The sequence below is a fragment of the Lolium perenne genome, chromosome 6 (genome assembly GCF_019359855.2).
Source record: "Lolium perenne isolate Kyuss_39 chromosome 6, Kyuss_2.0, whole genome shotgun sequence".
NCBI lineage: Eukaryota > Viridiplantae > Streptophyta > Magnoliopsida > Poales > Poaceae > Lolium > Lolium perenne.
In genome coordinates this window covers 265,252,003-265,267,333 of record NC_067249.2, presented here as the reverse complement: position 1 = coordinate 265,267,333, position 15,331 = coordinate 265,252,003, and the positions used below count along the sequence as shown (strand labels likewise).

Here is a 15,331-nt window from a genome sequence, read left to right as displayed (position 1 = left end):
TTGTCGTGCCCTGTCTACCCTTGCTTGAATTTCTGTGTCTCTTTCTCCGCTTGTTCTCTCGGGAACTGGCGCTGTGATAGCAGGTCGTGGACTATTTTGCCTTGCTGATCCTTTGGGAGGTGAATTTACGAATGCCGCTCCCATGGCTCCAACTCCCGCCATGGCCATGTTGTACAATGCCTCTCTTCGATCTCCGGCAGGTGGTTTGGATGCGAGGATGAAAGCTTGCGTCGCCATGTACCCTGCTTCTGGTGTCTTAGGAATAATGTTCCCCCTCGTGTCTATCGACATAAAGGACATGTCGAGGTTTTGGACTAGATTCTCCCTCTCAGCTTCAGGTATGTTGTTTAGTCGAGACCTTGCCCTGTTGCGAGCCCCTCTATGACTGCTTCCCGAAGTACCTGATTGTCGACTCGGTTCCGCTCTTCGCCTGCTCGATGCTGATGCTGCTTCTTGCCTCATGTCTAGCTCAATTTTCTGTTTTTCGAGTTCTCACTTGGTACGCGCGAGCTTATATTGGTATGTCTGTAACTCCTCTGGTGTCGCCGTTACAGTCATTGGCTCTGTCCCATTGATAGCTCTTTCCACTCTATCCCATACTGCCTGCGGAAATCGCACCATCTCTCGCGTTGTCGTGCCGATATATTTTGTCCCTAGGCCTCGCGTGAGATCCGCAGGATCAACGAACGGATTTCCCGCCTCGTCGAAGTTCTCTGATGTTTCTTCTTGAGGTCGGCTTGGTTCTCCGATCGCGTAGATCTGATGATACTTTATTTTTCTATTTTTTCGAGATCGGTGACACCGTCGTGTAGACTGGCGAAGACCTTTCCCACAATGATGGATTTGTCGATGAAGTCGAAACTGTCGACACTGTCAGAATCGCTGCTTATATTGGAGTCCGCAGACGACTCGAAGGACATGTCGCTGAAGATCTTGGCGAGTTTTTCGCTTGCCCTGGTACTGATGAAGCGTGGCGAGGAGATTTCTTCGTCGTCTGACTCGACTGATGATGTCGAGCTCGAAAAATCGGGATCGACCGCTGATAATCCCGATGAGATCGGAACTTCGAGACGATACGCTCCCTCCTTCTCGACGCGAAAGTGGAACCTTCCGAACGTCATCTCCATGGGCTCCTCCAGATACGCATATGCATCCAAACGGGAGGGCGGGTGAGGCACAAAATCGACTAGACCAGTTTCGATCTGTTTACCTCTATCCATCGCTTTGCTTGCAGTTGATGAAGTCGACGATCTTGAACGTGCCATCGAGATCAGCTCCTTGACACCTCTAATCCCCACAGACAGCGCCAATTAACAAGGGATTAACTTATCAATGCCTACAAGTTGTAGACTAGGGTTTTGCTGGAAGTAGAGGGCAAGTAGATCTCGAAGGTTTCAGCCGAAAAGTACTCGACGATTATGAAAACTTGGGGTTTGTGAGACAATGATTCGATCCTCTCTTTGTCCCTCGACTCCCCCTTATATAGGAGGCGGAGCCGAGGGATTCGTGATACACAAGTTTACAGAGTCCGGGAGGGTTTCTAACCCGTCCCGCAAGATTACAAGTGTATGTTTCCTAATACAACTCTAGCTTTCCTTAATTCTATCTTGGGCTTCCGAACTTCATATTCTTCGAGTCATGGGCCTTCAGTAAACCCCGGGTACTATCTTCGGCAGGCCCATTGGGGATGCCTATGTCACTTGGCTCCGAGCCTCGGCGGCGAGGTCGGACCCTAGGCAAGGAATCCATCATCAGAAGAAGGCCACAGGAGACCGTCGTGCCGCACAAGATCTATATCTTCAAGGATAACCCAAGAGAAGAAACACCTGAACCACCGCGGCGATCCCCCGTCAACTCCTCCGCGCGGTGCCCCGATGGGAAGGGCGGTGCTAGGTCTCTACCTGTCGGGGTGTCCCCGGCCCGTTCCGGCTGCAGGAAGCGCTTTCCCGGGAAGTGGGAGTCAACCTACCCCCAGAGTGCATGGCGGCCACTTGGCACCGAATCCCTAGAAGATCTTTTGCGGACCAAGGGATTCGCTGATGTAGTAGCAGAGCAGCTAGACAGATTGATTGCGTCTCGTCGTGGGCCCCTGCTCTCAGCGCAGCCCCTTGCGACCACGCGTTCTCCATGTGCGTGTCCCTTGTAACGTCCCCATGTGATATAAAAGGAGGAACCAATGTTGATAGAAACCCTAGGCTTGGAGGAAGGAGGAGAAAACAATTGTATCGGAGGTGAAGGAAGGGGAGTCTCACCTCCCCTTTTAAGTTGTTCATCCATCAAGAAGATTATACAAGCAGGACGTAGGGATTTCGCATCTTACGCCCTAAATCTTGGTAAAAACATCGTGTCTTTGTGTCGTGCTTGATCCTATTTGCAGCGCCTAGTGCCCTCTTGGCGAACAAAAAGGGGGTGTAAACCCTCGGTTTCCTCTGCCTCATGGACGTGACACTTAGTTCCGTGTTTATATTGTGATGGAAAAGCTCCATCAGTGGCTCATACAAGGAAGGCCCAACGGTGGTTTCTACCCAATACATGAAAACCCAAAATATGGAAAGGCAAAATTACAAGGATATATGTCTAATTCCCGCCCTTAATCTAAGCCACGTAAGAAGTGGAGAAGTTTAGATTACACTTGAACTCTTCAAAGGTCTTCACATGTAGGACCTTGGCTAACCCATCAACAAAGTGATCTTTGCTTGATATGAATTGATGTCATGTACTTTGTTTGTAACTCGCTCTCTCACAAATTGGAATTTAATTTCATTATGTTTTGTGCCGGCATGACAAATTGGATTTGCGGATAGGTAGGTGGCATAGAGATTGTCACACAGTAAGCTGGGAGTGTCACGAGGGGGTATCATTTAGCTCACGAAGGAGTGCTTCAACCAAAATTAATGATTTCGGCCATCGCATTTGCCATGGCTTCGTATTCTGCTTCGATGCTTGAGCGTGATATAGTGACTTGTTCTAGCACTCCAAGAGAAAAGACTAAGACAAAAAATAATTGCAAATCCGTTAGTAGAACGCGTGTCATCAAAACATTAAACATCCTGCCTAATCTGCATTGAAAAATTCACTAGGGAGAGTATGTAGAGGAGGACTTATAAAATGTAAGTCCAATGCTCCATTGATCGATCTCATGCATAATATTCCCATGTAGCCTAAGCATTTTCCACCAGTTTGAACAACTTTTATTGAAATTGGCTAGTACATCAATTTTATACCGTTGTCTAGTGCCACACGCTTTCGCAAAAAAAAAAAAAAGTCTAGTGCCACACGGTTGATGGCGAATTCTGCACGAACAGTGCATACGGGCTCTTCTCGCAGCGAACAAGAGCTTCTCCTGCGCGGGCGCCATCTGGAACTGGAAAACCCCGGCTCGCTGGAAGTTTTCATGTGGCTAGCTGTGCCTCAACGATGCTTAATCGTGGATAATCTTCAGAAGCGAGGAGTAGTGTTGTTCTGAATCTTTATGATTTACAGTGACAACATAAATTTGTGTGTAGCTAGGTTGGAATGGAAACCATAGTTCCACCAAAAAGATGATAATGCTAATTAATGCACATACTCACGTACATACAATCCCATGGATCGATCTCATGCATAATATTGCAGGCGAGAACTACAACGTACAGGAATTATTCAGCAAGATACGTACTCGGTACACGTATAACACCATACGCACGCGACAATGACATAGGTAATATCGATCATGTGATACAATGGAGCCAGCCTGCCAGCCTAGGCCTCCACGTCGTCGTGGTTGGAGCCGAAGGAGTGCTTGGTGGCTCCGTTCCTGAGGACGTACTGGTGGTACAACATGGCGACGGCGGCGCCGACGAACGGCCCGACCCAGAAGATCCACTGCTCGTCCCAGGCCTTCTGGCCATTGTACACCACGGCGGCGCCAAAGCTCCTCGCCGGGTTGATGCCAGTGCCCGTGACAGGAATGGTGGCGAGGTGCGCCATGAACACGGCGAACCCGATGACCAGCGGCGCCAGCACCGCCACGTGGGAGTCCCGCGCCATGCGCTTCGGGTCCGTCGCCGAGAACACTGTATACACCAGCACGGCGGTTCCCAGCGCCTCGGCCACCAGCCCTGCCGTCCGCGAATACCCCGGTGCGAGCTCGTTGGCACCGCCGCCGTACAGCACGTAGTGGCGGCCCCCGTGCACGGCCCTCACAAGCGCCGCGCCGCAGATGGCGCCGAGGCACTGAGCCAGCACGTAGAGGAGGGCACGCGGCAGAGAGACCTTGCGCGCGAGTAGGAGGGCGAAAGTGACGGCGGGGTTGATGTGGCCGCCTGAGATGCCGGCAGTGCAGTACACGAGGACGGCGATCATGCCGCCGAAGGCCCAGGCGATGCCGAGCACGCCAGCACCGCTGCACGGTGCCGCGTCTGTCTGGCGCTTGTGGCCGATGACGGTGGCGATGGCGACGTAGACGAAGAGAAGCGTGGCGGTGAACTCGGCGATGACGGCGCGGTAGAGTGACCACTTGCCCAACTCGCCGGCGTCAAACAGCAGCGTCGGAGGAGGATCCAGGTAGTCCTTGGTGCTGACGACATGGCCGTTAACGTTGGCATCTGGACTCAACTTGCCCTCTGCTGCTGCCATATCGACTGAGGTCCTCGATCTGAGCTTACCAATTGACTGCAACTAATTAACTAAGGATCAGCCGACGATGGAGATTGGTGTCTCCAACCTTGCAAAGCTCTGCATCTATATATAGAGCAAGGCCACCATCATTGAGCATGCCCTAGAAGGCGCCATTTTACAAATTACAATAGTTATTTACTCGTTTACAAGCCAGGGATAGACTGAATTAACCTAGCCACGTCTCTTCTCAAAATCTCGAATCCACATTCTGATACTTAGCAAAAATACGTATTTATAGGTTTTCGAAAAATAAGAAAAAAAAACCTATTTGTGACCTCGATGAAAGTGAGAAATAAGAGTACGACAGGGTAAGTTTTGGAACTTATAGTATTACCATTTTCATGAAGCTTAGAGAATTGTCATATTATTTTGCGAACAATATAATATGGTTACGTTTCAGCTCAATGTATGGGTGTATTTTTTTCGAGAATTCTACAAACTTTACAAATATTGTTTTGCTAACTTCTAGAATTTGAGTACACCGGAACCTAGGTTCATTCGAGTCGATGGCCACCATCGACTGAGGTCCTCAATCTGAGCTTACCAATTGATTGCAACTAATTATATAAGGATCAGCCGATGATGGAGATTGGTCTCTAACCTGGCAAAGCTGCATCTATATATAGAGCAAGGCCACCACATCATTGAGCATGCCCTAGTAGGCGCCATTTACAAATTACAATAGTCATTTACTCGTTTACAAGCCAGAGCTAGGCCGTATTTGCAGATCTTAGCCACGTCTGTCCTAAAAATCTTACCCACACTGGACCACTCCGCGAATAGATTTTTGGAACCAAGTAGACTCGAGCCTACATTCTGATAATTACCAAAAATATGTATTTACAAGTTTTCAAAAGATACAAAAAAGATTAACACATATAGCTATTCCGTAGAAACTTAGGCATGCAAATTTTTGAATTATAATACACGTCTATCTGTGACCTCTGTGAAAGTGATAACGGGATAACTACAGAGTAAGTTTTGAAACTTAATTGATTCCCATTTTCATGAAAATTAGCGAATATTCATATTATTTTGCGAAAAATATGTGTAAGTTTCAACTCAATGTATATGTGTGTATTTTTGCAGAATTTGACAAACCTTAATTTTTTTTGCTAAAATTTAGAAATTGAGTACACCGAAACCCTGGTTCATTTGAGTCAAGAATCTGCAAATAGGCGAACCAAACGTCGAGATATTGGCCACAAGCGTGACCTGGGGGCAAGAAGGCCACAAGTTGAGTTATTCTCTCTTGGATCCAAAATGTAAGTTTTTTAAGACATTAATTCTTCCCACAAAACAAACAGACACATTGAAAAAAAATCGTCAAGACAATACTTTGACCAATCATTTTTGTCCATACATGTTTTCTCTCATAATAATTATATACATTTGTAAGAGCTTTATTAAAAAATTGATTTTTGATCGTAAATTGGTTTATTATAGATGGTCAACCTTAGAAATATTTTATTGGTCAAAATGATAAAAGGATTTGCACTTTGGATGAAGGTAATTCTGAATTCTTCATGCAGAAAATATTAGACCCGCATTCATGATTGTATTAACTACATTGAGAAACAAAGCTAAAAAAATCACCTTAGTATTTTCAGTATTAGGTACGTGCTATAGATATTAAAAAAATGAAATGGACAATTATTTCCAATTAACCGTTACACCACGAGTTATATGTCATTAACTTGACCAATGATATCCAATACCATGGGAAACGTGAAATCGAGAAATGCTGATAACAATAGCTAGTATTACTAAAAAATTGAAGGAACACATTACAAACAAGACGCTCACAACATGCATGTACACTCTTCTCTATGCATGTACTCACACCCTTCCCTAATAAACATCTTCAATAGTGACCTGGCAAATCTTGAGATTGAGGAGTTCACCACATTCACCTAATAGTTGACCAGCACTTCGATATCTCCCAAAGGCATGGAATAAATCAAGAACATATGCAAGCACCCATGCCAACTATAGGACTTGAACCCGTATGGGCAGGTTCCACCACAAGGAAATAACCAGCTAACTTAAACTCAGTTTGATATTATATTATATTATATTATTATTGCTACTATTTTTATTACTATTATGATGAGATAGAGAGAGTGAGAGGAGGGAGAGAGATATATTAATTTGCAAAGTATTTTAATCATGCTCCACTAGGCCCAACATGTATTGAGATAAGAGTCTGTACAACAAACCGTCACACAAACCAAACCTATAGGATGGTGGATAGTGTCCTTCTCCATCTATTCTCTTGGACTGCAAGAGAATTATTCTCTAATCTCCATGATAGCTACTACATTATTATTAGGATTCCTTATTATCACAATACATGGCCATGGGTCTATATATGTCATTATTTGATACTGTTGCACAGATGCTAACTTATGAATTAGTTCATTCTAACAACCAAGACATCAATACTTTTGACTTGTTTATTATTTATTGTTGGGGTCGGGAAGTTATCCTTCATTTTATAAATTATATTAATTAGTACATGCTCCATATCGTGAGATTCTCTTGCATAATCTTGATCGATCCATGCATTCATAAGTGGCACGACCATCTTGCTAAATGCCATGGTTGCCTAGTCGGCAAGATAATCATCATCACTATATGTGTATTTGGACTCATCATCATATGCTAAGATCACATCTAATCAATGGATTACTCATTTGAAGGTTGATTATACTAAAATTCTCCACCCATTTTTAGGATAATTGAGGCAGTAGTGCTTTCTTTCTGATTGCACTTCTTATTTCATCAGAAGGTGTACTAGTCTTTGGGCCAAGACAATATTTATTAACGACGTAATATGATCAGATAGAGGTGCATATAATAACTTATTTTTTGAAACCGAGGTGCATATAATAACTTTGTGAAAGTAGGATTCTCTATATTTTGTTGGTGTGGGATCCAATTTTCTACTCAATACCTAGCTATTCTCTATACTTTATTTACCTTTTCATTCAAACAAGACATGCATTTTGTTGGTCAATAGTTGGATTACAATCCGCACCAAAAAGGTCCGCGACAAACTCCACATTATCTTGTAACCATGTACTGGTTAGATTTTTGTTGTTGTGAGTTCAGAGAACTTTATTGATTAATCAACATGAGTACGATGACTCATAACGCTATTGGCGAGAAAAACTAGATTATAATTGATCCACAAGCATCTTCCTCTCTCTATAAGCATTAGTTTGTTTAGCACAAAGACGTGTAGCATTACTAGCGGCACCACTAATATATGAAATACTAATTATAGTGTAAGGCCTCTCATGTTCTCTTACCTCCTCACGGATAGTCATTTAATCGGATATATAATGTTCTTGCACATACATAGTGAAAACCCTCTTAATTAAGATGAGATAGCTTCCTTTGAAGTCACTCTCGGTTAGATGTTGATCACCTCTAGCGCCATGCATGGGTAGCAGGCGCATATGAGATCCTATTCTGATTACAGTTCAGTTTCACAAACAATATAGAATTCCCTACATATCTCTTAGAGGGGGCTCCTTGATTTCCTGCACAACATGGCCGAGTGGGGAGAGTATCTGTCAGCCGTCTTGAGCAAATTTGCACAGTCTGAGGTACTGAAGCAGGGTGGGCATGCCCGCATGCATGCATGCTCCCTAGCCCGCCAGTTTGATCCTAATAATTTGTCTACTTAACATGCAAACAATATACAGGTGGACAGGAAAGGACCAACGTGTACCTACGTACACTGCCGACTAAAACAGTGTTTCAACTTGACGAAAATGTCCTCGGATCATTAAGCTGGTTGCGTGAACGTACAAACTAGGGACAAAAAAAAGAGAGGGGCTAGGTACCTAGCTGGGCCAGGCGGGTACTGTACAATAGTCTCCGGTCGGCTACCTCGGATGTGTACGTACCGTACGTATGTCACTAAGTAGCAGTGTACTGTTGGTGTTGATCGATTTTTTCAAAAATCTTCTGTTGCTCAGATCAAAAAGTGTTCAATTAAAAAAAATTAGATAATAATCTGAGGCATATGCACAAAAAATGGCAGCTCAAAATTCTGCTCTGACTGTTCATATCGTTACGTGACTTACGTCCATCCGCGACTCCCATGCCGTCCAGGGTCGGGATGGTATTTTATTGTATTTTTTTGAAACGAACACGGTGGAGGAAGACCCTACAATGATATTTAAAAAAAAAATAAGAATCCAAATCCGGGTATCCGGAAACTTGAACATAGGTGGCTGGTTGTACATCCACTTTCCTAACCAAATGAGTTAGGCTCACTTCTTGTTGGTATTTTACTGTAGTTGGTAAAATAATAAGGTTAGGTGACAAGGGGGCAGCCACGCCCGTAGTGCCTCTCCCCCACCTCTCCCGTCTGCCTTATCATCACCGGAGAACTTGCTAAGCGAAGCTTGGGTGTCGATGGTGGCGTCGAGGACTTTCTCCCAAGGCAACAACCCCCTTTATCGCGGCGAAGTAGTTGATTCCCGGTGTTGTTTGGCGGTGGAGTGGTGATGCAGTCCTTGGTATCGAGTTCGGCGCGTTGACGTGTAGGAAGGGAGCGGTCTTCCCAACGGAGTGGCCCTGCAACTGTGCCGATAGCCTAGTACTCGCCCGTGGGCCATTGAAGGCATTGCTTAGGTTGCTCGTCGAATCCTTGGTGCGTCAGTTGGAGTCGTTGTTGTCTGCCGCTCAAAGCGTGGGCTTCCAGGGGATATACATTGTTGCTGACACTACGTACTTGGTTGACGCCTCCTCTAGTTTGGTCCGGTCCCTTCGTTCATTCACCGAATCTTAGTTTCTTTCGATGGTTGTGACGCATTCTACGAGCGTAGTGTATCCCTTCCTCGTCATTGGTGGCGGGAGACGGTGCAAGGCGAGTCCTCGTTGTTAGTGGTGGTGGGTTGCATTCAAAGCCCTGTGGATTCCTATTTGCATCATGTAGCCCATCTTGAAGTTATCCTGTAGTGAAATGTGATACTACAACTTGTAGGGTGTAGTCTAGAAAATCTTTCATGCCGTCCGGTCCTCGTGAGTTGAACGTATAGCTAGAATGTCCAGGGCAGGGCTGTGCATGTAGGCACGTACGTCTGCTTTTTTTGTTTTGCTTTTGCATGGCATGTCATGACACGATCCACACGGCGTCAGTGTACGACGTACTGCAGCTGAAAGGAAAACACGTTACGCTGCTCCAATCCGTACGGTTGCACCATATGCAAAAGTCTCAACACCGCAGCTACCGTGCTACCTTCTCAGGCTATGCCTACGGGCTATGGCCGTGCTGTCACATTCCGGTGTCTCCTCTCCTGGATGATTGCCTTTTGTTACATTGCTTGTGAGGAACATGACCTGACCATCAATAATTTACAACGGTTTTTTTTCTACCACCAACGACCGAGTTTCTTGGCTGACACAGTTGTTTTTCTTTGTTCTTCTCCAACTGGTTAGGCTCTCACAAAGGTGTTTCAGTATGAGCAGCTTTCTTTCTCCCAAGGTCATTTTCACCTTCCTCTCCTATGCTTAGGGTGTGGGTTCTTTCTCCGTGCTCCGTGCACGCGATTGCAGAAATGGAATAATATGTTCCCTTGCCGACCAGCGAGCAGTCGCCAGGGAGCCAAAGGATGACAACGAGATGAAACCACCATTAGAATGCTGATCCAGTAAACGATAGCCGATAGAGATAGGTAAGACATCAAGAGCATGATAAAGATCGGTCTAGGGGTAGCTAACGAACATTGCCACACGTTTAGTGTATGATTTTGTATTTCCTAACCAAGTGAGAAATAAAAAAAATCTAAGTCACAACTAAGAACCATTCAATCCAACCATGGGGTTCGTGAAAATACTAGTATGAGGCAAACTTATTGGACCGCTATCAGTGTCAACTAGAGAGATATCTATGCGCATTTTCCATACATCTTAAACATGGATTTATATATAGCCGATAGACGTGGTCTCGTGATTCATCTCCTCAACGCTTGAGATATTCTTGATAAACACCATTAGGAGAAGTTTGCACGTGTCACTACTACTAGGTTCTTTCATCCTTGAAATCTAGAGGCATATGGTATCACACAAAATCATTTACTTTCTCTTTTTTGAAAACTCAAGAAATCAATTACTTCTTTTTTGTTCGATACATTGTGAATTTAGTTCTTTCATTTACTTTGTCAACTTAGAAGCTATTTTAATATTTTAATATTTAGCATTAATATATTATTCATATTTCACGGAGACACTTGTATCCTAGAAAACGTTTAGGAAGACTTACTTCTAGCACATTTAGGAAATACAAAATCTTATACTGGAATGGGTGAGAAGTCAAAATCCATCGTCAACAATGTTCAATAGAACACGTCCATTAGGCCCCCTTCACCAATTTCCATGTGTAGCAAGCAGATGAGAAACTTCATCCCAATCCAATTTTTGCAGTCTATTAGGCTTGCAACCCAGCCTTTTGTATATTCCATTGTTATGATGTTCCTATTAAACACACCATTTATTCAGATATTTCCAACTAATAGAGTTTTGAGTTACTGGTTGTCCACACACACATTTTTCAAAATTTGTCATTTCAATCCTAGCAAGTAGCTAGGGCCACGTAAATCGGTGATCATAGAAGAAAGCACCCCTCTCTGGAGTCCTCCAAATTTTCGTACGACCCCTCTCCAATCTCCTCCTGCCGCCTCCCATCACCCAGTCGCCCTTCACATGAGATTCATTACCTCATAGCCTTAGATCTTAATTCGAATCTAACAAATACTATGACTATTTGTGCCAAATCTCCTTGAATTTTGAGTGTGAACCTTGATATTATAGTGTACCAAGGTTTGTCTGGTCTATATACCTCATCCCATTTTGCCTTGCATGTAAACAAACATCCCAGTGAATTAATTGTACATGTACTAACTTAAGTAATTACGGTTTTGCTTGCCTCTTTGGGTTCTTAGCATATTACATACATCTTATTTGTATTTCTAGAACATACATTGTTTAGGTTGGGACGACAAGGGTCACGAGCACATGGATAGCCTTTTTTATTAGTAGAATACACCTTCACCTCCATTGTTCGTGTAGATAATGAAATCTTGATTGTCGACAAAAGGATAGAGGGTACGTATGAGTAGTTTGGCAGCAACATCGGACAATGCAAACTATATAGAGGCTTGGAGGGTTTCAGAATAGAGTGTGATCCAAGGGCATAGAAGGAGAAAAATATATAGGAATTACGGTTATCATAGGCTCAAGGATTGAACTAGCAAGGACGTACAAGATGAATGAAGTACTTACAGTTTAATCATTTCCATATAGACCAACTAAAGCTGAAGCACACATACGTATAACCATGTAAATAAATGAAACTACTGTGTCTGACATGTAGTAAAGGTGGTCCGGTGTGATTCTGTGCGTGCATGATCGTCTCACTGAACTATCTGCACAAGGCTAGTGAGCTATGACTGCAGGAGTGTCAACTGTCAAGTATGTACATGTACTACATGACACAGAGGCTGGGACTTATGCCTCCATTTCGGAAAAAAAAAAGTACTACATGACATGGACGCGATTGCACACTAAAGAGAGACATGAGTGAGATGGGTACGTGTGTGTGTTAGATTGCCTGCTTGTGTGTAACTAGTTCTCCCGTGAATCAAGGACGAATGGAGAATAAGGGGCATATGTGGAGTATGATGATGATGTGTTCATGATTGGTTTGTATGTAGCTGCATGCATGCCTAGCCTCTGTCAGATCGTTCATACTATGTACTAGCAGATCTGGTCGTCTGAGATGAGATTGAGGTAAGAGGTGTCGAGCGCACACCGAGGAGGGCCTGATTTTGGTTGCTTGTAGGTATTGCTCGCATCCCTCGATATCGAATGAAGTGGGGAGCGATTTGGGCCAATTTACGCATTCCGATTGGTTGCTAACAAAATCACATGTCACGCTGTAAAAAAAAATATTACACCACATTTGGTTCCATGCAAGTTGGAGGTTGTGGATAAATAAACTAGTTCTATCTTAATCCTCTCTAATCTGATTAACCATATATCGATTTGAGATAAGGTCTATATAAAAAAACATGTGCACTGATGTTGTGATTTCATTCCCGTGATCGGTTCATAGTTTCGTCTAGTGTTTGAAATTCAATATCGTGTTTCATTTGGAGTTTTTTTGATGAATTTTGTCAAATTTTACGCTCACGCTTGACCATTTGATATTTCATTCGAGGAGAAGTTTCACCTCACCATTTCACATAAACATTATGTCCAAAGTTTTTGGTTTTGATATTCGTAGACGAGTACATCTACAACTTCGTACATTATACAAGGGAGATGTGTATATGTACTCATCTACCATTGTCAGAATGGAAAACTACAAACACAAAAGTTGTGTGCGGCGGTGAGATGAAGCTACTCCTCGAAGAAAATTTCAAGCATTCAAATGTATGCAAAAATTTTAACAAAATTCGTCAAAAAAACTTAGCTGAATGAATGCGAGAAAAGCCCATACGAACAACCAAATCACGCCCCCGAATGTTAGCCGCGCATTTAACACGGTCGTGCAGCACACTTTCCCCCTTTCCTCTCTCTCTCCTCCCCCTTCCTTGACAGCTCCCACAGAGAGGCCGGGCCGCTCCCGAGCCTTCTCCGGCGGCTTTGCCGGCCGGAGATGGCAGAGCAGGGGTGCCGGAGTAGATTTTAGGTTTAGTTTTTTAGGATTTAGCTTTATGCCGGTAGTTTGGAGTAGGGTTCAAGATCTTCTGGATCAGATCTTGAGCATCCTGAGACGGTGAGACGGTGAGATTCGCCACCCCAGGGATCTCCGTGTATAAGATCAAACTCTTCTACCCCTGGATTCGAGGTGTTGGGCTGCTATCTCTTCCTCCTCTGGCCGGCCATGGAGGCGAGGAGAAGAGGAGGGATGAAGCAAGCACCTGTGCATCTGGAGGTAGGCAGGGGTCTTCCCCTTGCCTGATGTGCCGACGCCGCATCAGGCCAGCGCTGCTGAGTGGCTCCACCGTTCTTCCGTGGTGGAAAGAGGTGAGGCTGACTTCTGCGGCGCGCCTCTGGTTCAATAAGCGTCTTCGCCATCTCTGCTTGGGTGGCCAGGTTCGCCTCCTTCTCCTCTTGGCCGGCCTCGGTGGCGAGGGAGAGGAGTGGACTCGTGCGACGACGATGACCCTGCTGTGGTGGTGCTCGAGGTTCCTGGAGCGTGCAACCTCGGCAGCATCCTCCAAGCGCCGGCTAGCTCCGGTCGCCGCTATCTTCGGCCTTAAGGTTGGCCCTGCTGCGCTCGACCTCCTCTCTGGTTCGAGCTATCTCCTCAGTCGTTGGAGGATCTTCACCGACTCCGGCGTGGCGGTGAACGCGGCTTCTTCCCCAAGTGGTTTTGTCCCCGGTGATGGAAGCGGCGGCCGCGCCGGCGAGTCAACAACTGTCGGCCATGGACTCGATCGCGTTTCTGCGCATCTTTGCGGGGTGCTCGGTGCAAGTTTTAGGGACTTGGTTGTAATTTTTCTTATCTTTGCGGTCCTTCTTGTAATTGTACTCCCACCGACGATATGAATGCATGCTCCAGGTCCTTCGGGACCTTTCCTGTTCAAAAAAAAAAATTAACACGGTCGCGGTAACAGGAGTAGCTAGCTACACTCTAGTAAATGGGTCCGTAATGAACTGCAAGAGAGAGAGTGTGCATGTGCCCTGCTAGCGTTTATATATGTACGTATGTGCGTGAATGGACCAGCTAGCCGACTACAGAACTCGTACAGACTGTTCTGGAGAGATCAGATAGAGCAGTCCATGATACAGCCTGAATTGCATGCAGCAGAGCAGTAAACGTAGCATGTCATGCACCCTGAAAACGAGCATACAATGAAACGTAACTGCCACATTTCGTTGCCATCGATATGTATGATCTGACACCATTAATTCGTGTTCGCAAAATTCCAATTCAGTTCAACTAGCGATCAAGATAGTCAGCAAGTTTTGTCTATATTCACACCTTACACTGTAAACCCGTGCATGTTATTGCGCCAAATGAATTGAAAGCAAGAGGTCATCTCTGCACTTTGCTCATGCTACAATATAAATTGGAAAGGTCGATCTGCACCAGTATCTCCCTCAAATTTAGTTTGGGAAATTGGATAATTAACCAATTAATAATTAACTACTTAATTGATTGTGAGGATCTACTACTCCCTCTCCCATAGTTTATTAGGCGTACACGTATCCCTAGGTCGCAAATTTGATCAAGTAGCATCACTTATACTAATATATCATTAGAAAGTTTAGATGTTCTATTTTCTAAAATATAATATTTATATTATATAATTTAAATTATATAGGTCAAATTGGCGACCTAGGAATACGAGAAAGACTAATAAACTGAGAAGGAGGGAGTACCATTCTAACTCGTACGGTATACGGTATGCAGGAGTATGTGACGTCAGGATAGATCGAAAAATGCGTAGGTGAAAACTTGCTGCTACCATGCTGGTCCCCAGGGCGGCATAGGGGCCAAACCTAGCCGCCACCAAAAGCACCTCCCTGCTGTAGATCCTCGTCGCCTACTGTTGCCCGCCCGCCTCGTCCACGACGATGGCGGTCAAGCGCGGCTAGGACGGCGCGAGCACTTCCCGCGATGGCTAGGGCGGAGTCCTCTGGT

General features: G+C 44.8%; 1 protein-coding gene across 1 annotated transcript; it reads right to left on the bottom strand.

Moving 5' to 3' along the window:
* Window positions 1-3,573: 3,573 nt before the first annotated feature.
* LOC127305486 (aquaporin PIP2-5-like) lies at window positions 3,574-4,710 on the bottom strand. The gene has a single exon (XM_051335904.2). The coding sequence runs from the start codon at window positions 4,615-4,617 to the stop codon at window positions 3,742-3,744; it is 876 nt and encodes a 291-aa protein (XP_051191864.1). The 5' UTR covers window positions 4,618-4,710; the 3' UTR covers window positions 3,574-3,741.
* Between the last annotated feature and the right edge of the window lie 10,621 nt (window positions 4,711-15,331).

Coding starts and splice junctions, on each gene's coding strand:
- LOC127305486 (XM_051335904.2), bottom strand. CDS start 4,617: ATGGCAGCAGCAGAGGGCAAGTTGAGTCCAGATGCCAACGTTAACGGC.